A 27,181-nucleotide genomic window follows, 5' to 3' on the forward strand; every position below is an offset into this window, starting at 1 on the left:
GGCATCGCTATAGCATTCAAAGAACACCTGAAAATAAAAACTGACGAACTACTCAACATCCCCAACTGCGAAACCATGGTAATACACCTAACAGCGAGCCCAAAAACCAACATCACATTCATCCTGGTACACAGACCGCCAACATACGATGCAACATTCGTCGATAACTTCATAGAAGCCATCACCAACTTAGCCATCAACCACGAACACCTAATCATCCTGGGGGACATCAACATCTGGTTTGAAGACAGCCATGCCAACTCCCAAAACTCACTAATTGAACAACTCAGTACCATGAAACTACAACTAGTCAAAGGAGCAACGCACTCGGCAGGACAGACCCTAGACGCAATTTTTGCCAAAGAAAAACTCATGACCACGGCACCGCCAATACAAATACTGTGGAGCGACATCTCATTCGTGATCACTCTGCCTACCCAAGCCTACATCCAACATCCAAAACTCACAACCACCACCAAAAGATACAGGAAACACGTCAAAGAAAGCAACCTATTCGAAACAACTGGAATTAACGAAACCCTCAACTACAGAATTGGAGCTAACGGACCTTGAAGGGAAAGCAGAGATACTGCACAAATGGGTCGTGGATACAATAGACCAGATCGCCCCAGAAAAACCGTTCACCCCATCAAAAAAAAAGCAATGGCAAAATGGTTCACCCCACTATTAAACGACATGAAAAAGGAAAACAAAAAGAGGGAATTGGAATGGAGGAAAGAATACAACCCAAGGGAAAAAAACACTGTCAGAAACAAATCCCCGCTTACAAAAAGGAAATTCAAAAAGCAAAGAGAAGACACTACGATGACAGAATCAACAATGCCACCAACACACAAAAAGAATGTTTAGAATGTTTAGAATCATTGAAGAAATGAGAAACCCACCAGGCTGCAATAACACCCCAACCCCCTCAGAAAAACTCTGCAACGACCTGGCAGACCACTTAAAAAAAAAAAAATCAATGACATCCGAGCAACCGCAACACACAACCCAACGGACCTAGCACGGATCCAAAGCACAAACTCCAAAGCTTCCCTGAAATATCAGCAGAGGCATTCGCAATGCTGGTAAAACAAAGCAAGAAAGCGGGATCACCCATGGACCCCTGTCCCCCAGACATCTACAAATCAATCCTTGCACAAGGATCGCCAGCAGAACACTACAGAAACCTTCTAAATCTTTCACTATCAACAGGGACTGTACCAAAGATCTTCAAATCAGCATACATCAAGCCACTCTTAAAAAAACACAAGTGGTGACGTTGATGACCTTTCCAACTACAGGCCGATCTCTAACATCCCCTACCCAGCAAAACTTCTAGAAACCTCCGTATATAAAGTAACATAAGAACACGTAGAAAAACACCACCTGCTGGACCATGCTCAAATCGGTTTCAGACCAGCGAGAGGAACGGAAACAGCATTACTATCCATCTGGGACGATCTCAAAACTAACGCAGACTCAAACCCTACCTCAGCCCTTATTCTGCTCGACCTCTCCGCAGCCTTTGACACAGTTAACCACGACACCCTGACCAAAAGACTAGAAGACATAGGCATAACGGACACAGCACTACGCTGGACCAAATCATTCCTAGCAGACAGAACAGAAACTGTATGGATAAAACCTTTGAAATCAACCCCACGAGTTAACGACTGTGGAGTTCCACAAGGATCCTCACTATCTCTACTATATTTCAACATCTACCAGACTCCGGTCATCACAATCTTCAAAAAATACAACATTACGTGTTACAATTACGCAGATGACACTCAAATCATCTACAAAATCAAAGACACCGATGCCGACCACTCGACCCTAACCGACTGTCTAAAAGAAGTCTTCAACTGGATGGATGCCAACAAACTGAAAATCAACCCAGGAAAGACAGAAATCATGATCCAAAGACCAAGAGAACGAAACCACCATCCCATGGCCCACGGAAATGGGAAACGCACCAACACCATCGAAGGTAGTAAAACATCTGGGAGTCCTAATGGACAACACCCTAACCCTCGAACCACAAATAAATGCAACAGTGAAGAGATGCTATTTCCTCCTCCACACGGCAAGAAGAATTCTACCTTTCCTCTCCTTCACGCACAAAACACTCACTATCGTCGCCCTAATCATGTCAAAAATGACTACGCAAACAGCTTCTCCCTCGGAATACCAGAATACCTCCTGAAGAAACTGCAACAGATCCAAAATGCAGCAGCAAGACTACTCCTCAAACTATCCAGAAGAGACCACATCACTCCAGCGCTAAAAACACTACACTGGCTCCCAGTAAAACATTGCATCACCTTCAATGTGCATAACGCACAGGGCAATCGGCGGACAAGGAGCAGAATTCCTACAAAAGAAAATAAGTCTACAGGCCAACGAGGCACCTCCTTCTACCACTTAGCCACAAAAATCTGGAACAACATCCCAAAAGAAATGAGAAACACTGAGGATCACCTAAAATTCAGGAAATCACTAAAAACCTGGCTCTTCAACACCACAGACTAAATCGGGAAACCGAAACCCCCCAAAAAAAAAAATCTAAATAAATAATAAAAAAAAGGTTGACTAAACCGGAAAGGAGACGGACATCCCCGACACGAGAGGTTAACTCACACGGCACCTGGACGGGTGACACCGGACAGACGGGAACACAGGTGGCGCGCACGGAGTCTGAGTCGACTACTCCAGGCAATCCCACCAACTCCTCGCCCGCCCTTAGTTACCGCCAGGTACCACAGTGGTATGGAATTGACGAGACATTGGCAATCACCACACTACCTGAGAGGTTGACACTGGCATGTGCACTGGCCACAGGAGTATTAAGGGAGGATAAGGGAGCTCTGAGAGAGAATGTTAGAGGTGGGGGCCAGAAGAGTAAGGAACCTCATATGCCAGTCGGACCCAGATCTGGACAGAGCCGCATCAGGGGAGACCACGCAAACCGAGCGCCTCGACTCGGGATAGAGACGCAAACTAACCAACTCTACAAACAATTTCCCTTTCTGCGTACACCTCTCAAACTCCAAACCAAATACAACCAAACCTACAGCACAACAAACCGCACAAACTTCACTACACTGCAACAACAAAACAAAAACACATAGTCTTGCACAACAGTACACAACGTCTGCCGGCCGCAAACACCCCAGGCCTAGCCAATGGACCCACCGGGCTCTGGCCGCCAACAGCACATCACTGGTCTCTTGCACTTTTCCTGCTTTGTCCCACTAACTCATCCTCCCCTCCTTTTTCAGAACCGCCAGAGCGTCAGGGGACCACTCCGGTGGTTATAGTGCGCGGTACAAATGTCCTTTAACATTAATATTGTGCGGCGCAGAGTTTTGCAACTCGCCGAAACTTTGTGGGCATCCTGCTGGAACTCCAGAGATAGACTATTCAAGTCCCAAAAGACCCCTCACCAGAGTGCTAGACCTTTGTTACGATGAGAATCCGACCAGCGATATTCTGTCTTCTTCTGTGCTCCTGAAAAGGCCCCAAATCCACAAAGCCACATCCAGCCATGAGGAAAACCTTGCCTAGAGCCTTCCCTGTTGCACAATCCCTTACAAGGTCATGTTTTCAGTCACCACGACAAGGAATCCACCAACCAGGGTTTTGGCTGCAGAACCTGAAGTTGTCCTGCTGCAAAATCTTCTGTGCTGGCTTAGGTATTTACTTACCTTAAGTCTCTTGTGATTCCTGTGTAGTTTTGGGGTGTTTTCTGTGATTGGGAGTTCTCTCGTCCAGTGCACCCAGGCCCACTGCTGGAATCCTCCTAGGGTGTCTTCCATGAAGACCCTGGACGCTTAATTAACTCTAAAATGAAATACTCACCTGTTTGAACAGTCTTCCTCTGGAACTCTGACTTTTGCTACTTAAGAACCTATCCTGACACTACCTGTTGGACGCTAGACCCTAGTGACCCGCCTTCTGCCACTGAGAACACTCCTGCTCAAAGGATAAGGGAAATAATTGTTTAAAAGTAACTTACTTGCAAAAGAAGTTGGTTGGTAACACTAGCTCTGAGAGTGAACAGTTACAAAAGTTATTACCTTAGAAATGTTGTGCCATTGTGAAAAAAATATATGTAATCTCTTTCTTTCCTTAGAAACTGTTTTCCCATTCTAACAGAAAGTAGATGTAAGAGTATATTACTCACCTGTGAATTGGTTGTACCTCTTCCCCAAAAGTAATGCTGTGGGTTTCACTTCATTATTCCTGTTAGGATAATTGTATGAGTCTCCCAACTGGGTCTGGCTTCCCCTGACTAGCTGTTAGCCTGTCCAGAATAAGTCTGCATTCGTTTTTACCTACCTAGAATAACGGTGATTCATTCATAAAGAGTAACAGCATCAAGTGCTTGCTCAAGTGCTGCTGTTTGCTGGCCATATATGCCGCTCCAGACTCTCTTATGTCAATCCAACTGCTGCTGCCTCACAGATTGGACATTATCTTGGGTACATTTACTACGGACTGCCTGATATGCACTTTATTAATCTGATCTATCTAGATTTGTAAATCTAACACTAATAGTGTGCATATTTATATTTTTTCAGGTAGCCCCGCCCTCTTTTTACCCAGAAGGCCTTATAACCCCCAGGGCGCGCGCATCTGCGCGCGCATCAAGTGCTTGCTCAAATGCTGCTGTTCGCTGGCTCGCCAGCTCCAGCCTCCAGGTTAATATTAAACTGTCTTCAATCTTTATAATTACCCTATGCTTGTAGCTTGACTAGACGACTCTTAAGTTGGTGACGCTCTACACCGCCGCCATTGTTGGAGCATTGTGCAAATCTAGACGGTAAGCAGCTGCCTGCTGTATCCTGCTACTAAACTTGCATGCTCTGTGCTGTACTTTAATAACATTGTTCTATAAACAATCTTTGCAACAGTATTTACATTTTTATTTTTTTAAATTGGTTAACATTGAACCGTTCGCAGAGACTAGCTTGATTTAAAGCAAGTATGGCGAGCGGGCTTTGCAGCGGTCGCTGTAATGAAGTCACTCCGGCCGCCTTTACTTGTACAAGTATCGATTCACTAATATGTGCCAGCCGAACTTTCTATGTTGAGCCGACACTATCTGACATCCCGGCTGCAGACACCACCCAAAGGGATGCAAATTGTGTTGTGTTTACATCTAATGATGCCCAAATCAATTGTGTTAACTCTGTACTCACTGCTATCTCCTCACAACCGGAACTCCGTAATTAAAAAGATGGGAATAGCGCAGAGAAACAGAGGCTTAGGAAAGATCTTTTAAATTGTATTGCCTCTCCTGTCTCTAACGTTCAGTTTGATACTGCGCTGCGCAAAATGGCAGCACTAGATGAACAGGTACGGCATTCCATAGGAATGCTCACACCGCTCATCTCCATATCGGAGAAAGTGAAAAACCCTAAAACAAAATCACCAATGGATTATATGCAGTATGATGGGGCCAATCAAGATATAGAGGCCGATACAAATAACCAATCTATGCCTACTGAATTGACATATTCTCCAGATTTTACAAATGTATGCTCGAAATTCTTACAACATGAATCTATTGACCATTCTGATTCCCACAAGGTGAGTGATGATAGGTTCCCCCAAACTTTCCCAGTTATAATTAAAATCCTTGACCTATTAGATAAAGGGCACGACTTGTCTCACCTTGAATTGCGAGAAATTAAATCTACTATGTATCACATGTGTTTGAAAATGGTTAAGTTAGAGGGATTTCTAATAGCTGCTGATATTTTAAGAATAAAGAATGATGATTTGACAAATATGCAGCCTACAAAAGCTGTACCCTCTCGGAATAACAAAAGTACGCAATATAATTTAGATTGTTCACAACTATCTGTGGCGACCAAGCATATATCGTCTGAATTAGATTCTATACCTTCTACCTTACTTCCTAACTCGGCAGCCTGCAACTGTAGCATGGAGCTGAAAGAGCTAAAAGCTGCGATTGAAAAGACAAATACATTAATCGCTCAATTTCTTCTGACGCCGGCACAACAAGTCGAATTCCCGGACAGTCCCTCGGTACTCGTAAAAGCCATGGATACCATGAATCAAGATGAGAAAATAGATTCTCCTGCTGATGATAATCCTGGCTTCTTTTCTCGTCGTACTAAAAAGATGCATCTGCGTGCCGCTAAACGACGTAAGGATGCACTTTTAAACGACAAAAAAAAGCCAGATAATCCCCTCTAGTACATTGGAAGTAGTGAGTGATCGTCTGTCTCCTTACAATTCCGGATCAGTAATACAAAATGAGGATGATCATATTGACCTTTGCCAACTAACTAAAGAGAGTCAGGATGCCCTAACCTCATCTCTAAAAATGAATTTTTCCTTACCTTCCTCATCAAAAAATCCCAAAAGTTCAGTATCCAATATATTGGCCCTCACACCAAAGTCGATACCAGTTAAGAATTCATCCTTACAATTTAAGAAGCTCCCATTTCCGAATATCAACGAGCCCCCAAATGGTATTGATTTGAAATCTAATGATGAGGGTTTGTCTTTGAAAACATTGAAATCAAATCTAAACAGTTATTTTCCGGTATGTGGTAGGAGCTGTACCACCACTGTTTGTGTAAAGCCCAGCTTAAATAAACCCAGCTCAACTCCAGGAGTGATTCCACCTAATTGTGAGAAGAAATCTTATAGTGAGGCATGTATGACCAACGTCTCCTCTGCCCTGGCTAAGTCATCCATCTTTCCTGAGAGCCAAGGATCAATTAAAGTTAATGGGGGGGAGCAAAGTCATTACTCTAATAAATGATGGTGACCCCTCCTTAAACGGTATGCCTATGGGACACCGGGTGAATACGATCTATCCTTTATTTGAGGGATCTGAAAATCAACACACATCGGCACATGGTTTGGGGATGAGCAAGGCGTTGCCCGTACTGCCAGCCATCGTTCCTTTTCATTCCAATCGTGCTGATACTTTGGAAACACTTAGGAAAGCAATCCAGGAAGGGAAAATATCTCCTGAAACTGTATTGAATCAGATGCCCTTAAACTCCCTTTCGAACATCGAAACTGCCTTTTCTACCGCACAACCTCATTTGCATCCACCAACCAATCAAAATTATATAATTGGACTTGAGGGAACTGCGAACATATTAGGTAGTTATCGGATAAAACGTCCCTTTTTACTTGCCTTGTTTTCACAAATTCCTCAATTAAGGATTCTAAAATCCAATGATATCTTGAGTCTCACTCGCAAGATCAAATAATTACAGAGCAATATGCTACCTACCATCAGAGTCGATTATGACATGCCTATGGTTGAATCGTGATGAAATCAAAGACCAAGGGGTTACTTTAATGACTTTTGCCGATGAGCTTGCTGCAAATTAATTTCTTGCTTATTCATGCTTGCCAGCTGCTGATATTGCTGGCTTGAAATCCAAACCTGGTATGAAAGATAGCAACTTTGCGGTTCAGGAATTACTGAATTTAGTCGCTAAAAATAAAGGACTTGCATGGCTCGAACCAATGCTAACTACAATTATGAACTTTAAAACACCAGCAGCTACGTCCTAGCCATTGCAAATTAACAAAATTAAGATTCTCTCTTGAAACTCATGTGGTTTCCATAACATAATGCAATGGTTTAACACACTGCCTATGTGCAATCCTCCCACAATTATACTTCAGGAAACCATGAAATTTAGTGCCCTTTTGTTGCCCGGTTATGCTACCTATTTCTCGCCTGCCTCAAAACTAACCCAAGGACGACCGTCGGGTGGTCTTGCTATTGCGGTTAATAACACCTTGAAAGTGCAAACCAAACTGGTGTGGGACTCTACCAATCTTATGTATATTGTTGACTAGGAACAGGGAAAATTGTAGTAATATTCTAATAATTACTTTATACTGGAATCCAGCTAATACTAAAATAGAAGCAATGTTAGATGAAATCGACAAGTGTTTGGAAATGTCTATGAATAATCACTGTCCAATCGAAATAATAATTGGCTGGGATTTTAATGCTGATTGCCGTAAAAGCCAGGTGACTGAAGAACTTAATAATTTAAACTCTCGGACTAGAGGGGCAGTCTGGAAATCGTATTTTCAAGATTGGGATCTGGACATGGCAGAAGCTAGTGATACATGCTCAAAATTCACTTGGAAGCGTGGCGACTACTCTTCAATGATGGGTTATATATTTCTGTCACATAACCTCCTTGCAGTAACTTCCCCTCTACTGATTAGCCCGATAATCCTTGGTGATCACGCTCAACTATCTATCATATTACAATATGAAAGTGCTTTACTTCATTTTGATCCTTCTGTAGTTTTCCCTGAGGTTGATCGCCATCAGATATTCCTTAGATGGAGTACAGGTCTTTGCAAACATTTTGGAAACTATGTCTCAAAAAACAGACAAGATCAAAGGCGATGAAACAAAATCAGCCATGGATATAGCAGCCGAGTGCTCAGTCATAATTAGAAAGGGTTTAGTAGACCTTAGTTTTAAGTACTCCAATAAGAAACATCTATATTCCAATGATCCAAACTGTAAAATTCTCAAACGTGAAAAAAAATAAAGAGCTAAGGCGATTGAGATATAACCAGCAAGATCATGCAACCTATCAATCTCAATGTAAGCAAATTAATCTCATATATAAACAAATATTGAGAAATGCTCGAATATGGAATTATAATAAGATAAATTGTTCACTAATTTGAGCAATTTGTACTCATGATGTTTGGCGTACTGTAAAAAGCTCTGAAAGCCAAGGATTACCGATTATGCCGAATTGTATCTCAGAACAAATATGGTGTGATTATATAGCTTTCAAATATCAGCTTCCAACAAGATTTATGTATGTACCAGAAGTGGCCTTATGTTACAGCGAGATGCGAAGTCTTCACTGGCCAATAGAGGATATCAAATGGGCAATCTCTAAATTGTCATATTCTAAATCAGCAGGACCGGATGGGCTTCTCCTGTGTGTTTATAAGATGGGCCCAGATCTTTGGGCCACAATTTTTAAAACAAAATTTCAATCAATAATTAGATCTGGGATTATTCCATGCTCTCTATTATCCTCGAACATTGTTCCAATTTACAAGAAAGGTGACCCTTCTCTACCTGTGAATTACCGGCCATCTTGTTGATTGACACAGAAGCAAAGATATTTGCGAAGCTTTTGTTGTACAAACTGGAAACCTTTATTGAGAACAATGATCTTTACTCAAAACATCAGACGGGCTTTCGCAAAGCGATGAGCTCCTCACTCAATGCTTTGAAAATGGCACATGTTATCACTGGTGCGAAAACTAAAAAAAGCAAACCCTTTTTATATTGCTCTTGATATGTCGTCAGCATTTGATACTGTAATACGGAATAGCCAATGGACTAAAATGATGAAAATGGAAATTCCGTTAAACCTATTATATTGTTTTATTAAACTCCATACCAATACTTCCTATAAGATAAAGATATCTGCTGACGTGCGAACTACGGAGCCAATAAAGACCTATTTGGGTCTAAAACAGGGTTGCAATTTAGCAGCCACATTTTTCAACCTGCATATAGCTGATTTAGATCAAATTTGGAGTACTAAAAATGTATTTTCTGTGAAACTGGGCACCATACGTTTTCAATGGCTTGCATTTGCTAACATCATCATTATATTTGACCCCACTGCGTTTGGTTTACAAGTAAAATACTGCTTGGATGGAACAATTACATCCTAAGAGTAGGCCAGTACTTCCCCAAATGAAATTGATCTATGCAAAATATTGCAAATTTTCACTGGTGCCTCTTATTTATTTCTACACGCTCAAAGTTGAACTTATTCTATTAAATGCTCTGGATATCTGCTTATGCAATATGAGTACATATTTGGATTGCTTACAGGGTGCTATGTTAAAGTCTGCTATAGGTTTTCCTATGTCCTTACCTAACCCTATAATTAGACTTGAATTAGTGTTAGTTGCATTATCCACGCGTAGGAAATGGAGACAGTTAACTAACTACGCTAAGATATGTTTTCCTCCGTCAAACAGCCTTTACACTGACATGAAAGAAAATCTGAAAATGAGTAATATGCCTTCTATTATTGAGTATCAATCAAATTTGAAGTTGCTATTCATTGAATTGGAACTGACAGTAGATGACGTACAGTTTCGGCCAGGGTACGCAAAGAAAGAATTCTTCGAGCTAAACTGGATCATAACACTTCAGCAGATAGGGAAATATAAAATGTATACGGAATACTCTGCTCACACTAAAAAACGTATTCCCAGATATTCTTATATTGATTTATTTCCCTGCAATCATTTTAGAAGATCTTTCTTGTGGTTTAAGTTTAACTTGTATCATACACGAGAAAGGATCAAACTTTGGAACAAGACAAAAGATGCTATAATCTGTGAAAAATGTCGCTTTCCAGATTGCTCAGAGTCTAAAGAGACATTAAAACATTTGATCCTATATTGTCCGTACTTCAAAGTCAAGCGAACTACTCTATTGATGAAATTTGTAACTTTGGAGTATGAGGACTGTTTGAATGTTCTATGGGTAAGAATGATGCAACTGAACCACAAACCTTTAATATATGCGACTGTGTCACTATGCAAATTCATAGAAAAAGAATTGATATCCTATGAATCTAAGTGATTTTATGTTTCTCACATATATGAATTCATATGACTTTGCTTATATTTATATAACTTTTCCTGTTTTATAAGGATATTGTTATGAAGTTTTTGCTATTTTAAATGTAGAATATTGTATTGAAATTATAAAATTTTGTAAAGGTTCTATTTTTTGTTTTGAACTATTAAAAAAAGAGTAACACTGGGCTTTGCTGTCCTTGTTCTGTTTTAGACGGACACAAACGGTCTTAGGTTTATACCTGCCCCAAGTTGCTGATAGTTTATCATATCATATATAAATTTTCAAGGAGCTATCATATCATTATTTATATAGCACCTCTACACAATGTGTTTCAAAGCGCTTCAAGGCAAGGGAGAGAACAATGGAAAAAGCAATGACATTCTTACAGGCCTTGAACAGTAAGGATGTGAAATTAACTATTGTACTCTGCCTGTAACCCACAGGGCATACATGACCCCCAGAGGATAGCTCGGTTTAAGAATGACAAACATGCCCCAAATTCAGGGAAGAAAACGCAGGGATGACACACATGTTTTGGGCATGTCCAGAAATTGGGGAGTTCTGGGGAGAAGTAGCCCACCGATTACATGAGAAAGGGATCAAGCTAAACGTGGAATCAGTGTGGGCATGCATGGTAGGGTGGTTCCCTAGACCGCGCCAATTTAAACACGTGAGCAAGCTTAAGGACTTGGCATATATACTTGCCAAGTGCAGAATTGCTATGGGGTGGAAGGTATGCAACAGACCGAGAGTAGAAGAGTGACCTCCAGAAGTGGACCGAAGCTGAAACGGCAGCGTGGCATGAAGCTGGAAGTAGGGGAGGGGAGGAGGAAGCGGAAACCCTGACGGCCTGTAAATACTCAGTGGCCACATTGTATGGGTCCACCCAAGACTGCTTAAGCGATCAGGAAACTCTTGAGGGATACGGAAGGGAAGGTTCCCCCGGAGGAAAGAGAAGCAGAATGCGAAGTGGAGTAGGCTCGAGTTGGGGAGAGGGTAAGGGGTAAGCGGTAGATATTTAACGATATGTACATGATGCTAAAGTGTTATAACTACTGCTGGTTTTGTTGAATGTTGATGGTTTGTTGTAAAAACCAATAAAATTGATTAAAAAAAAAATCGTACTCGGCCTGATGACCTTTCAGATAGTGCAAGAGCTAAGACATGGATAAGGAAGGGAGGGGGTGAGTGGGAAGGAAATGGAGACAGATGGGTGACTACCGTACTAGGCCTGACGAAATTTCTGGTGGAGCTGGAGAAAAACAAAAAAAGGTGAGGGAGAGGGGTGCAGAAAGGGAAGGGAGGAACAAAACAAGCGACTATCATACTAGGCCTGACATTTCAGATAGTGCTTGGGGGGGAAGGGGGGGCAAGTAAGGGGTGGGGCGGAGGAGACAAACGAGGGTGGTGATATACTAGGTCCAAGGACAATTCTGACAAAGTGCATAGAAGAAAGTAAGGGGAGGAGATCGGAAAAGGGAGAATGGGAGAGGAGGGGAGAACAGAGTAAGCAGTCAAAAAGAGTGGAGAAGCAAGAGGGGAGAGCAAATACAATTGCAGAAGTCAGTAGTAACACAATGTTGCAAGCCAGGATACAAGATGAAGATGGAAACGGCATGATTCATGGCCACCATGAGTACAAGATGCAAAGGAAGTTCAGCATGAATTGAGAAATGGTGAAACAATGAAATCATTAATTCAAATCCAGCATTGGCCCCAAGTCTGTGATGGTGAAACCAGAATGTATCAAGACAGACTCCTGCAGAAGTAGACTGGAGAGGGGTGGGGGAAGCAGGGTAGAAGAATCAAGCAAAACAGACAACACCTGTGTGCGCGCAGGGGGTGGGGGGGGACAAGGGAACATGTGATGTGTTCCATCCTAAAATAAGTTACAAGAGTTACTGCTTATCCCAATCTGTTTCATTGATCTCAAAAGCACCTGTAATTGAATATTACATCCTTGGGTTTTACTCACCTAGTATAACTGTGTGTCATCACAAAAGTAGTTGTCGTTTTTTTTTTTTTTTTTACTGTACCTAGAATAAGTGTTCCACTATCCACAAAACGTATATTGTCCAGTTGACTTATGTGATTTCTTGCTGAGAATCATGGTACAACTGTTAGGGTCTACTACCTTGGTATTACTGAATGTAATCTGAAAGTAGCCATTGGTTTTGCTCCCCAAGAATAGGTGTATCCTATACTGATTGTGTTGAAAAAGTTTTGACTTCCCTAGAACTACTGTTGGGTGTTCCAAATAAGGTTATGTGCTTTGGTCTGTGTGCCTTCAAGCATTGTGTTTTTATTTTTAATAATGGGTTTGACTTTAACCAGTACTTACCCCAAGACTTGACTTGGCGTTATTGTATTTACCTGGGCATCTCCGATCAGGCCCTGGCTTGGCTGACCACCTTCCTCTCCGATCAACCCTCCCAGGTCCAACTTGGGTCCTTCCTCTCCTCTATCTTTATCTCTACCTGTGGTGTTCCCCAGGGGTCTAACCTCTCTTCCTGGTTGTTCAACCAATACCTGGCATTTCTTGCCCACAGCATTGCCGCTCTCTGCCCCAACTTTCAGTGCTATGCAGATGACACTCAACTCATTTTCAGGCTCCCTTGGCCACCTCTGCTCCTTCTCTCATCTCCGACTGTCTGTCCTCCATCAAGGAGTGGTGTGGCACCAATGATCTCTGCCTTAATGCCAGTAAGACCCAGATTCTCCTCATCGGCACACTTGCTCCCTCCTTTCCTGTCACTCTCTGGCCAGCCTCTCTTGGCCTTCTTCCTGCTCCCACCTGTGAAGCTAAAAACCGCAGGGTCATCTTCGACTCCACCCTTTCCTTCTCTCGTCATTTCTCTGACGTCTTTAAGAAGTCACACTACCAGCTGCACCTCCTCAGAGGTATTCTTCATTTCCTCTCCTTCCCCCAGAAGCTTGCTGTCTCCAGAGCTCGGGTTCTCTCTAGGCTGGACTACTGTAACAGCCTCTTTCGAAATCTGCCTGCCTCTACTCTCCGCCCTCTGCAACTCATCCAAAAGAGGACTGCGAGACTTGTCCTTGGCCTCAAGCCCAGGGATCATATCTCTCCAAGACTGAACTCTGCACTGGCTTCCAGGGACAGCAAGGATTAAGTTCAAAACACACTGCATTGTCCACAAAGCCTTCTGGGGCCTCAATACCTTCAACTCTCTCTTCCTAAATATCTTCCTTCTCGTGCTCTTTGCTCATCCGCCTCCAACTCCCTCAGGGTTAGCCGCTTCTCCAAGCAGCGAGTTGGTGGTAGATCTTTCTTCTGCTGGGGCCTCCCTCTGGAACAGCCTCACTGAAACCTGAGGAGAACCATCTCCAGTTCCGGAAGCATCTCAAGACCTTCCTCTTAACTTCTACTTTCTCTCCCCTGCTGAATCCGATACTGCACTCGTTACCTGGCTACCTTCTGATCTCGGGCCCAGGTCCCCTCCCCGCCAGCTGCACACCGCACTGCCCCCGTGGCAACCCTTGCACTCAGGGGCTGTTTCTGTATCCCTACAGCTTCTACTAGCACTTGACTTCTGATGTCTGCACTTACCTTCTGCACTTGCCTCCAGCTGGCTGTAGTTTTATTTATTATTTATTGTCTTTATTTATTTTTCTGTTATCCCATGAACTGCACTGCCCCCTCCCCCGCACTTTCCTCTTCCTGCTTACCCTGCGCAATCTCAATGTCACCTGGCCTAGTAGGTGCGCTATCGGTCTTCCCTCTGTTTCCCCTCCCTTGCCTCGTCGTGCCTTGAAACACTTGTGTATAGGCGTGTTATAAATGCCGTATCATATATCAAAAATAACCCTTTATTTTTTATAATTACTTCTGGTTGTCAGTGTTTCTATTGATTCATTTGTGTTATAGATTCTTTGTACTGGCCTTCAGCCCTCTCTCCCGCCTAAGATAAGCCTGGCTGTTCTGTTTACGCTACCAATGAACTCAGGTGGTACAGCCTTATAGTAAGAGTGGAGTCTTCTACTGTCTCAGTTGAATGGCGTTGATGAAGTTTGGTAGAACTTCAGAAAAACGGTCCTACTAGATGGAACATAAACAATGTTGTTGCCTTTGTAGGATTTGTTTTCATGTGTCTGCTTGAAACACTACTGGAGAACAAGAAAGTCAGTTAAGCTTCTGATTCTTGATGATTGAAGTCTCTTCCAAGTAACACTCTTGTGTCTTTGTAGCTGGTTATCAGATATGAGATTTCATGCAGTAACTTGCACAAGTCTTCATTTGTCAGATACACATTGATGAGAAATAATGATGTGCCAACCCCGCTTGCCGAAAGTGTCTCCCCTCTGTCTCAGTTTACATTTCCTACTCATTAGGGTACTCCACTCTCTAGACAAAGTAATATAGTCATTGTGGAACGTTCTCCGGAGCTATTGTTTTAGCACTTTGTAAGCATCCTCCTTCAACAAAAGTTTCTTGTAGGATCCGGTTAATTCTAGCTCTTCTTTAATATAATTTATTTTGAATTGACTGTTCCGGCCATCCATAATTAATAAACAGAAATTGTTCCATCCACTAATTCCTTGTTTCACCTAATATTAGGTGAATTGTGGGCCAAGTAGCTTCTTAGGCTTTGTTACCCAGTTTAAGGAGTCCAGTTTGTATCCTTGACTGTAAAGTGACAGAACATTTTTGAAGACTATGAAGAGAAAGACGGTACCTCTACTGTAATGATAGTATAGGCTGTATCCTTCTAAAATGTGTCAAGTTTTCATATTCTATAATAAAACTATCTAAATAGATGATTTAAGTCACCTCCAGTTAGGACTGATTTTCTATACTCTGGCCTGGTGGACAGATGTATACAAGGCCTACCTGGTTTTGTGATGGGGGCAACTCTGGGAGTTGTAGCCAAACCAGTTCAAGGTAGCAAGGCTAAGTATCAGCAGGGGCGAGCGTGATGAGGAGTACACACAGTGAAATACACACAGTGAAAAGTCAAGAAACCCAATTAGACTAACAGTTATAAAAATACTTATGTATGGCCATATAACACTATGGAAAATGACGACTAGCATGTAATATTATCACACAAGACTAAATAACTTATACTCCATCAATGGAGTAGGGCAAATAAAGAAATACATAACAAACCCCTGCAAAGGAAGGTAAGTATTGGTATACACAGAGATGCAACACTAACTTTAAAAGTCCATCCCTAAAATGTATGGGGCCTTGTGCCAAAGGTTCACTGTTAGGGAGAATTTTCACTTCTGTGCTGAATTCCTCCCACCTTGGCGACCGCCAGCTTGTTTGCTGCACTTAGGACTTTTTAATTTTAACTCCTGAGTGAGTGGGACCTCTGTCTCACTCATGTTTTTTTCCCTGATTTGGATTTCATGTTTTCACTGTTTTTGGAGTCTGACCAACTCTATAGGCATCTGCTTTATGTATAGTGACACACAGCACCCTCAGTGCAGTGTCACTGAGAAGTCCCTTGGATTTCTCTTAAGGTTTAAATACCTTTTCATGGTGAACTACTGTTCCCAAGAACAGTATGATGAAATTGATCTTACTTGCCTTTCACTTTGTGAGTCCAGCACACATCTTATGTGGAGTGCTGGGGGATTACCTAGTAGCTCCTTATCCTACTTTCTCATGTAACATTTTTTGTTACTCTCACTATTTTAAATGGCTGGCTGCAGTGGTTTAATGTTTACTACCAGTGTGCTTTTTTACCTCAGGCTCAACCCTCAGTTGCAGTACAGAACCCATGGGTGTCCATTTTGTGAGGTCTTTCTTGGCTTTTACTCTATGGGTTGGGACAGATTTGAGCCCTTTGTGTGTTTTGCCTTTGGCTGGCTTGAACTCTGGAGACGGCCCCTGGCCCAGTGTATCTGGAAGGGCAGGAAGTGAGGGAGGATCCTGAAACTCCCCTGTACTTTGTCTCTAGGTATGCCTGCACAAAACCAATCCTGATTGGCCGGCTGGTTGTCCGGGAAGGACAGCCTCCCTGCTGTCTGACAGCCAAGGCTGTTAATGAATAGGAAACTTGCTTAAAAGGTGAGGGCTTTTGGGACCAGAGGCATTGTAGACCACTGGAAGATCCGAAGAAGAAATCGTGAAAAGGGGCCCGCTACAACCTCCTGGACCCTGAATTGCCTGGGGAAGCCCTGCTGCTGTGTGGACCTCCTTTTCCGGATGGAACGACTTCTTCCCTTGGGTTAGTGGGACAAAACAACCCCGAGACAAACTCCACTTTGACGCAATCCCCGACTTGCTGTGCCTCTCCAGGGCTGCAGAAGCCCAATGCCAGGGGTCGAGTGTCCATAGCCGATTGCAACGTCTGCCGCAGAACGAATCCGGCCAAAAGCTCCAGGAGCCTCCTAAGGACAGTCCAGAAGCAGAAAATCCTGATCCAGAGTTCCCTCACCAGATTCCAGGACCAAGGGAGCCAATAAAGTCCAACCAGAGATATTTGTTCTGCATCGGTGCTGTTTGCGAGGCACTGCTGAATCGAAGAGAAGCCCGTAGCTGCCGAAGTTCTTCCCAAGTACTGCTGCAGGAGCCTTCCAGACGTCCTCTCTCTTGTCCCCACGACTGAGGCTCAGGAACCAGGGTCTGCTTGACTGTAGCGAGAGGGAATCAAGCTGGACCACTTTTCTTCTAATCAGAGGTGCTTTATCTTGGGGGGGGGGGGGGGTACTTACCTTCTTGCCTTATGTCATGCTTTCTCACTTGAGAACTGCACTTGCTTAACGTTTCGAGTTGACTTCAACTCCCCTTGCACAGGCCTAACAGCTTTTGTTCCTTCAGTGGTTTTCTTGAACTAACTTTGTGAAAGACTGTATCCAAGAAGTGCATCAGAACTATAGACCTTGTCCAATTGACTTTGGCTTTCCTGGCTCACTAAAGGCTACCTTCTGAATCCATTGACTTTGGCATTGCTTGTCCCTCATAGGTTGTAATTGGTTATTTATAACGCGCTTAATACCCAGAGGTTTCTAAGCGCAGACCTGGGGATAGAACCTGTGTTGCTGCTCCTCGTCTTGCTTCAAAGGCAAGCGCGTTTCCCGGAGCTATCCGCCCAGCCCAAATTGCTGACACTTTTACTGCTAACCTTTCTGTTTGCCCTTAACACTTCCTTTCTGAAACTCAGACCAGGAGGGATTCATTTAAGTACTGTTACAACTCACCCCTGTACTCCGATTCGTATTAGGACTTGGCAGGTCTTCTGAAGAGGGCGGTGTCCGGTCAAATGGTCGAAAATAAAAGATCGAATGACCATTTGATCGAAAGTCAAATGGTCGGGAAAAAAATGGTTGAATTATTTTATTTATTTATATATTTTTTTAGTTTTGTTTGGTAAAAAAAAATTAATATAGAAAAAGGGGGGTTGGGGGCGGAACCCCCATAAAAAAATAATTAAAAAAAAATCGACCATTTTTTCGACCATTTGACTCTCAATCAAATGGCATTGGATCATTTGGTTTTCGACCAAATGACTGGTAACCACAACGGTCCATGGGTCCCTTTTCCCACCTTCAGCTACGGTTCTTGATGCCCAGGGGTTGTAGGTTCGAGCACTTCTCCAGTTCGCGACAAATGCTGGTGCAAGGTCTTCAAGATGGAGAATGCAGAAGATCTCCATGCAGGGGCCCTCTCAGCACAGGACTGGATACAGGAACGTGGTTTTCGATGAAAGCCACCGATGAACGACGATGCAGAGTAACACACTTGTCGCAGTCTGCCTCCTAGCTCATGTCCTCTTGATTCTGGAACCACGAAATTTGGCTGAGATGAGTCCTGTGGCGCACGCTGTCGAACCCCAAAGTTCCAGGCCTCAATGCGGAACAGTGACGTCTGCAGAACGGTAACCCATACTCTGAGCTGGGCAGCCATTGGGTGATTCTCGGGGCACTTTCGCAGGACTCAGAATGGAGGGAACATTAATTCTCTACATCAGCTCTAAGGGTCGAAGCTCCTTCGCAGGACTTTGGAATATCACCTACAAGACGGGGCTCTTCCAGGACAGCAGCAGAAGTTGGGCGCCAGGCTTTCTTCCAAAGGGTCCACAGTCTCCTTACACATCTTGCAGCTGGACAGGTACTTGGCTCCTTCAGGTTTCTTCCAGGATCTCTCTGGAATGGGTGCAGTGGTCTTTTATCCAAAATGCATGTAAGAGCCGAATCTCCCACTAGCCAATCAAAGATGTATTTATTCATTTAAAATTAGTAAAGCGCGACCTAATGCCCAAAAGGTGTCTAGGCACCAAGGGAGGCAGTACAACAAGAAGTCCAATACAGTAGGAAGTAAAACCAGTTGGCAGATCAGAACAGAAGGGCTTTCAGAGCCCTACGAAAAGAAAAATAGCCCTTGATGGCTTGTAGCGGTGGAGGAAGTGAGTTCCACAGTCTAAGAGCCAAAACCGAGAAAGACCGCCCCCTAGCCAGTCCTGCTGGTACCTTGGTACTTTTAGCAGCAAATGAGCTGCAGTGCGCATCATTCAATCTTTTCTTGAGATATTTTGGACCAATACCATACACATGGTGAGTGACGCAAAGCGTCTTCAACACTGGCCTTTTCCCCACTGGGAGCCAGTGAAGATCCTACAAGAGCTCGGTAGACTGAGTCAGCAAAGGTGCCATTAGCATCAATCTGGCTGAGTTGTGTAAAACCTGCATCCGCTGAATTTGTTATTTTGGTTGACATAGATAAATACCATTACAGCAGTCCAATGGCCCCATTATGGAGGAAGTAACCACCAAAGTAGGGCAAGCAGAAGTGAGCAAGGGAGGGTCAGTCTGAGGGGAGTCCAGCCGAAACACTGTTATCAGCAGAAGTATAGAAGAGGACTCCACATTCAGCATTAAGATTGGCAAGGAGGCAGACATACAGATTGAAAAGAAGGGGGGGAAGAGTGCCCAGCCCTGCAGAACACCACACGTCCGAGCACGAGTGGGCGTGTGGCAGCCCTGAAAAGAATGGTCTGACAATTCCTTAGCCACTAGAAACAGTTCCCTAGAAAAACAAGATACGTAATATTTTTGTTTCCACTACCATCACCTTGTGATAGCAGGACACTGCTTGCTTGTAAGAAGCTTAGTCTTCATCAGCATAGTTAAGGCGCTATTTTCTTGTCAAGTGACAGCAAGCCTGTTTCTGCTCTCAAAGGTCAGATCTAAGCCATGCGGCCGTAGGTTTGGATCTCCCAAAGTGTTTTTTTCAGGGGGGCCAGATTGTTGGCTATCTTTTTGAAAGCACCTTCAGGAGAGAGGCACAGGGGGCCATCACCCTCTCTATAATTATCATTAGCTTGTAATAACCGGCCAGTGAAGACCGACATGTCTACCTTATGCCAGGACCTGCAATCCTCTCAACCCTTTCTCTTCTCACTCTACATTTATCTTTCCTAGCTCCTATCAGCTCCTCCTTTGGTGTTTCACACCATTTCTACGCTCGCTGATGACACCCAGCTCTTCCTCTCCTTCTCTTCCTTCACCTTTGACATCCATCTTAAGCTCTCTTCCTGCCTTTCCGCTATTAAATCCTGGATGTCCTCTCACTTTCTTACCCTAAATACTGACAAAACTGAAGTCCTATTCTTCCCTGCTCCCTCCCCCAACCCCTCCTTCCAGTCTCTTTTCCCCTCCCCATCTATCCCCACACCTGTAATCTGGGCCTTCACATCGACTATAATCCCTCCCTCTCTCACCATCTCTCTCACTGCCCGATCCTGCCGCTTCCACCTCTAGAACATCCGTAAAATCAGACCCTTCCTAACCTTCCATGCTACTAAACTCAATCTTCTCTAGACTTTTTTACTGCTTCACTCTCTCTTCTTTGGTCTCCCCTCACCTAACCCCCCCTTAAATCCATCTACCACTCTGCCATCCGTTCTCTCTGCCTTCTCTCACCTCATGATTCCATCTCTTCTCTCTGCTCTTTAGGTTGGCTCTCCTTTCACTCCCAACTCAAATTCAATTTCCTCTGTCTCGTCTTCAAATCCCTCTATGGTCTTGCTCCACCATACCTTTCCTCCCCCCTCACTTTCTACACTCCTTCTCGCCCACTCAGCTCTGCCGATCTTTTTCTACTCACTCCTCTTCCTACACCCTGTGCCCCATCCCGCTTACGCTCCTTCAAACTTCTTGCTCTTTTCCACTGGAACGGTCTCCCTATCTGCTCTATCTCCTCCTACTCCGCCTTCTGCAATTCTCTAAAATCTTATCTCCTCCAATCACCATCCTAACACCTTTCTGCTGCCGCTCTCAGTTCGGTCCGACACCACATCCTAACACCACCTTGCTGCTTCTCACTATGGTCCTATACCACTCATGTTAAACCATATTGCTCATGTAAATTGTTCCATATACTGTTTTCTGGTACTTAATTCATATGTTATGTAATGCTTGTATATTCTCTGTCCTTATATATAGCACTTTGGCGTAAAGCGCTATATAAAATTTAATAAATACAAATACAAGACTGTAGGTCAAGAGAAACCACCAGACCACAAGTCTGTAGTCTAATAGTAAATGGCACCAAGAAATGGTCATAATGCAACATGGTCAGACAAAATGACCGGAACTGGAGTAAGGCTAACCAAAGATCTGTCCCACACACCCAAACAGTGGTCCAATCACGACTACTGGTTGCCCAGCCTATGCATACCATTCAGACACACTGAAACCAGTTTGTGGATTGGGACCAGACAGTCCCAACCCACTTCCTGGCAGCACACACACACACACACACACACACACACACATATGACCCTGCAGTAGCCCGCAAAAAGCCTCACAGGTCAGGAAGAAGGGCCAGTGACAAGATGAAAAAGAAAAACCTTGTGGCACAGCCATGTTTGTATAGTAGCCACAGTAGGTAGCCAAACGTGGTAAAGGTGATGAGGCTAAAACAAAATACCTTAATAAATAGCAAAAAGTAACTGCTGCCACCAGCTTGTCCCTTAGGCACACCTAAAGTAACCAAAAATCCTCTTAGTGTTAATCTAGAACAAAACAAAGTGTACCCCATTGTACTGCATTGTAAGATGTATTGTACGATCATAAGTTACCAAAAGTGGCAACAAAGACTAGGGGAATCCATGTTTCCCAGTTCTGACATCCTGAAGGGCTTGTCGTTTCCCCCTGACAGATGAGCAAAAGCCAGTGTAGTGAAGCTAAAGGTGTCGCTGCACTGCAAAAGTTTGTGGTCGGACTAAAAAATCCAAGCAAAAAAGTTTGGGAGTCCATGAAAATGGAGGGAAGGTTCTGTGAAGAGAAACTTTCCTTAAGTCCCCCTTGTGTAAGGTTTATGTATGTGAACTTGTGCCCATAAAACTCTCCTGGGGATAGCTAACTGTATGCTCTCTCCTACTAACAGCCAGCCACATCAGGCAAACCTACTGGCTGATGTGAACTGAGGTGGATACGAACTTGCATGTGGATGTGATTGAAAAGCAATTGCTGATGTTTAGTTGCACACCACATTTATTTATTTTTGACATTTGTATCGCGCGCCAAGCCCTGGGGCATTGCTGTCTAATGATTAAGAACCAGGGTACAGTCATACCATTAAGTGCTGCCAGGTTGTCATGAGTTTGGTGCTCCAAATCTCATGCTGTGGCACGTATAGTGGCACCATAAGCCTTAAGGCAATTTCATTTAATCCTCCCTCTGGTTAGTCTGTTTTGCTCAATTATAAATCTTTATTTCCTCTTTTCCTAGGCATACACCGACGAGCTGGTAGACCTTCACAGACGATTGATGGCGCTACGGGAACGCAATGTACTACAGCAGGTATTGACTTACCTTGTGACGAAACAATGTGTGGCAGCCTCATACCGGTTGTCAATCTGTTGAGTAATTAGTTAATAAAACACAATTTGAATTGAATGTTGTAAGCATACGGAAACATTTTCTGGGAAGTTATGCTTGTTTTTGAATTAATATTTGATTCTCCTTTTGCTTGTTTTTTTTCAGATAGTAAATCTGATTGAGGAAACTGGTCATTTTAATGTTACGAATACGACTTTTGACTTTGACCTTTTCTCTTTGGATGAGACGACTGTCCGCAAATTGCAGAGCTACCTGGATGTGGCGACATGACAAGTGGCCCCAGAAATGGACCTAGTTTTCAATTTCAAATCCCTTGTCCAAGTACCAGGAAAGAGACCGGTGGAGCTTGGCCTTCTATAACCTCTCGATTCACCCAAAGCACTGCCTTAGAGAACTGCCATGCTCTGTGAATACACAGCCAACTGCACTTTTCATTGTAGGCATTGAGTAGGCACCCTCGTTGCTCATTCTGTATTTTCCTACCTACGCAGGAAGACTTGGACACAGGCACTGAAGAGGACACCTGAAAGGAGCTGCTCCCCACTACAGAGCGAAATGCGATTTTTGTTTTAGGAAATGGCTATCGTCTTCAGAACACTTACATTTCTCCCCAAGTGTCTGCATAAGAGCATTATCTGTACAGGTCCTCCCAAGAACATTTCTCCCAACCTTAAACGTTTGGTAACTCATTCCCTAGGAACGGAATGAGTGTACGTTCTGTGTAAACCATTGTCCACCCTGTCGAGCTACCAGAGGGCCAGAAATGCAACTAAGGAGAAAAACATGTTCACACTTTGGTCAGCTACTAAGCAGCTGGTTAGGTGCGCGTTTCTTCAATGGGAGTCAAACAGTAATCTTATGGGAGGTGGGAAATATTCCCTTTTGACATGGTTTATGGTCTCCAGCCGCTGTTCGTTCCATGCTTTGTACATAGTGTTATATTCTATTTTAACTTCTCTGTGAGCACGAAGGACTGAAAGAGAACAAATCTGGCTGGATGTCACGTTGCGCAAGGCCCATTTTTCTCATTTCACATACATTGACTTGCCTCACTGTTCAGTCCGCTTTAAAGTCAAATAGGACTACAAACTGTAAGCTGTATATTTTATATATATTATATATATGTATGTATGTACTGTATGTATAAGAAGGTCCTAGTTGGGCTTGAGATTTTAAGGGTGTTTGTTTTTTTTATGTGAAGAGGGGAGGTTCAAGGAAGATTTTTATTTTTACGTTTGATATGCCTCATGGACAGTTTTTTAAAGATAATGAAGGCTACATTGGGGGATATTGGAAGCGTTTTGTAGTGTGACAGACTACCTTCTATCACTTTTGTTATTCAGTGTTTTGAACACCTTTGCCAAACCTGTTAACGGTTTTTGTTTCTTACCAGCCCTACATAGTAATATCAAAAGCAACAATAAACTGTGCTGGGAGGGGTAGGGCAGTGGCGAGGGTCAAATGGCAATGGAGACATGCAAATAATGGTCCTGTTTGGGGAAAATCAACACAACTGTTTTACATAGGCATGCCTAGAAAACCTCAATGGACTGAAGAGGTACTTTTGTCCACTGGTGACAAGTCACTTTGCAAATCAGAATCCTCGTGACGTGCAAGTTGGCTTTGCTGCTTAGTGCACCTATTTGATCTAAGTAGCAGTGAGCACAAGGTATGTATTTGTAGACATCAATTGTTGAGTTGAAGTCCGATCTTGTCTAGGTTACATTGTTTTTACAGAATTACCTGCAAAGGTTCTAGGTCTTTTTTTATTGTTGACCAATGTATTTAAAGAGTGGTTACTAAATTAAACCATTTTATGGTATTGAGCTGCCAATGGACTCTTCACAACATAATTGTTCTTCATTGATTCGTTTTAAAAAAAGATGTTTTTGCACAAGCGTTGCATGTTGATTGCCTTCCTGACTCAGCTATCAAGTTTTCTTTACTTGAGGAAATAGTGGCCTTAAGCATTCTCACATAAATGTTTTCTGGAATAGGGATTTGCCTTCGTTTGTTTTGATTCCGAAATGCAACAAGCATGTGCTCTGATCTGTTGCGAACTGCTACCTGTTACAACTCTAAACATTTGGATGTTGGCTGTATGTGGCATGAAGTAGGCTTGAGACAAACGCATATCGATAATGTATAGCTAAGGCAGTCGCAAGGACTATGACTAAATCAACAGAGCAATTGTTTTCCAAAAATGGTGCATCTCTTGAATGCTCAACTATTAGGGCCAGAGCATGTTTGCCTTTTCATTTAAACCATATCGTGATCGAAGTGCAAGAAAATGCTAGACATTTGGGCTACATTTAAAACGTGTAGGCCAATTGTGTCTTCCATGCAAGTGGTGTAGCCCGTTCATCTTCATCTATATGTGGTTCTCGTGCTTTTAATATTGCTGGTAGTTACTTTTTAAACTTGAGATTTAACAAGTGGCAATCTCAAATGTATAATTTTTGTACTTTCATTCAACCCAAAGACTGCCATTGTATATTTATAAGTGTCCCGTTTCCACCAATACCTGTTAAATATCCAGTGTTTGTTTTAGTGCTATACCGTTGCTCATTAAGCCATCCCACAATACAAAGTTTCATAGGAATACGCTTGGGTAAAAAGATTAACCAATTCCATATTTTCCCTTTTATTTGTTAAAATGTTTATTAATATTAGAAGGATTTTGCAGACAGATGGCATGATTTGGACATAGGAAATACATTTTCTGGCAATGTTTTTAGACATTCACAAAAAAGGTCTCATGCTTTTCATCTGTACGTATTTTAAACTTGAAGAGCAGGATATTGGCTCCCACTTTCGGTTTTCAGAAGCGTGCTAAAACAACTTTTCCAATATATTGTTTCTAGTCACCTGAGGTAAAAAGAAAAGCGGAAAACCGAGATTCTGCTCCACCCGTGATTGGGAGACATTTCAGTTCTTCTCTAGAATATTCGGCTTCATTTCCTCTGTGTTGCAGATCTAGCAATAGGTTTAAGTGCGACAGTAATTTGAAAATGTATGGTTTGCTTGATACTATCTCACTCCAATTGCAAAATTAGGCAGATGACCTGCCAGATGGTTTTTGTTAGACTTTCTGCTACTCGACACATTTGCAAAGTGACGTTTGTCCACCAGCGAGACATTTGAAGTATCCGTGCAATTGTAAATAACGTTTTCCACGTAGGCTTGATTTAACTTTAATGGTCCAAAGCTTCAAATTGTATTTTATTTTTTGTTACAGCAGAATGTCAGTGATGTCTGATATAGTAGCAGCATCTGACCTCCCTTTTCGAACAATTCATCACCAACTAATTCTTACCACCTCTGCAGTGTGCTGTGATGGATGTTGACTGTGGTGTACATTTTTAAAGTACCAAACGTTTTAAATTGGGTTAATATTTTTAAAAGGTATTGGAGGACTAAAGTGTTTATAATAAAAAAGAAAACGTAAAGCTTAACTTAAGCAGACGAACAAAAGGGGAAGATGAGGGGTTCTTTTTTGTCTCATCTTTGTTGCACTGTTGCCTTAGCTGATTTTAGCAAATACTTTGGAATAGATGAGGCTCATACTGCAAACACTAATCCAAACTGTATTTTCTCGGTTAGACGAATACAGGTGTTTTTTTAGCACTCCTTATTTATACCCTACAGGCCTTGCCATTTTTATTGAATTATTTGTTTTTGTTAATTCATTCTTCTTTTGGATTCAGCTTTTTTTATGAAATCAGGCTTTATTTAAATTTGTAAAAAAATATAATTAAAAAAACTTTCTAAGCTCTTGCCAGACAAAGTAGTTCTCGCTTGCACAGTTTGGCAAAATGAGCACAAAGAGGTTGCAAAATAAAATTCCAGTAAAACGAATTTCATTGTCTTCTTTCATTTCTGAACAAAGCTTGCTGACAGAGGGGTAAAATGTTTTTTGCTGCTAAAGAGCTACGGTCCTGAATATATAGTTTAAGGAATATGGTTTAACCTTCAGGAAAAGCCAGATGAACGGAACGGTTACAACTGTATAGAGTGAGAGTGTTGCATATCTCAGATGCCCACTCACCAGCCCTAAGAACATACTAGAATCAAGGAATAGTCTTGAGTTAGAGGTTCAAAAGACACATTTATAACTTTTGTGGGCGAGAGATGCAGTGTCAAAGTTGCTAAAGGCCTAAACGGATCCCAAATTCTGAGCTTCCCATGATGGATTAAATTAATGGGATCCTTCATTGCACCCCGTGAGGCTGCTTTTACTTTGAATCTTCATTTGTTCTGTCCCCCTTCCTCCAGACTCTTGGTATATCTGTATTTTCGGTTCCAGGCTGGATACCATATCGGAGTCTCTCCTTTCTCCTTAAACTCATTAAAATGCTTCTTCCTTTAAATTGTTATTTAGTATGTTTCCCAACTTCCTGATTGGTGTTGGTTCTTTTTTTCTTTCAAAATTTCATGTTCAAGATGCTGGGACTGGGCTGCAGCATTTTCTTGAATGACAAGCATCCCATTTGTCTCTAAAGCCCGGCCCGGCTACGTGTTCTGTGTGCTGCTGTTTGGCGCTGGAGGCGCAGGACTTGGGAAGACCCGGAAGCCAGAGATCGAGTGGCTTCGATCGAATCCACGGATAGAGCACACCATATCCCACATTGCGAATGGAGATAGCGTGAGTAACATCACTACATATTTAAACGAAGGTCAAGATTGGGGGAGTGCCCGTGAAAT

The 27,181-nt window shown here is 42.8% G+C and overlaps 1 protein-coding gene across 2 annotated transcripts in view; it reads left to right on the forward strand.

The window, feature by feature from the left end:
• Nucleotides 1-26,335, forward strand: part of MLLT1 (MLLT1 super elongation complex subunit) — an 870,086-nt gene extending 843,751 nt beyond the window's left edge. For both annotated transcript variants that reach the window (XM_069649554.1, XM_069649553.1), the window contains exons 11-12: nt 22,367-22,438; nt 22,622-26,335. In XM_069649554.1, the coding sequence (XP_069505655.1) occupies nt 22,367-22,438; nt 22,622-22,747 (198 nt within the window). In that variant the 3' untranslated portion in view covers nt 22,748-26,335. The remainder of the gene's footprint in view (nt 1-22,366; nt 22,439-22,621) is intronic.
• Nucleotides 26,336-27,181: the final 846 nt, after the last annotated feature.

Source organism: Ambystoma mexicanum, chromosome 1p (genome assembly GCF_040938575.1).
Source record: "Ambystoma mexicanum isolate Mex_15411 chromosome 1p, UKY_AmexF1_1, whole genome shotgun sequence".
Lineage (NCBI taxonomy): Eukaryota > Metazoa > Chordata > Amphibia > Caudata > Ambystomatidae > Ambystoma > Ambystoma mexicanum.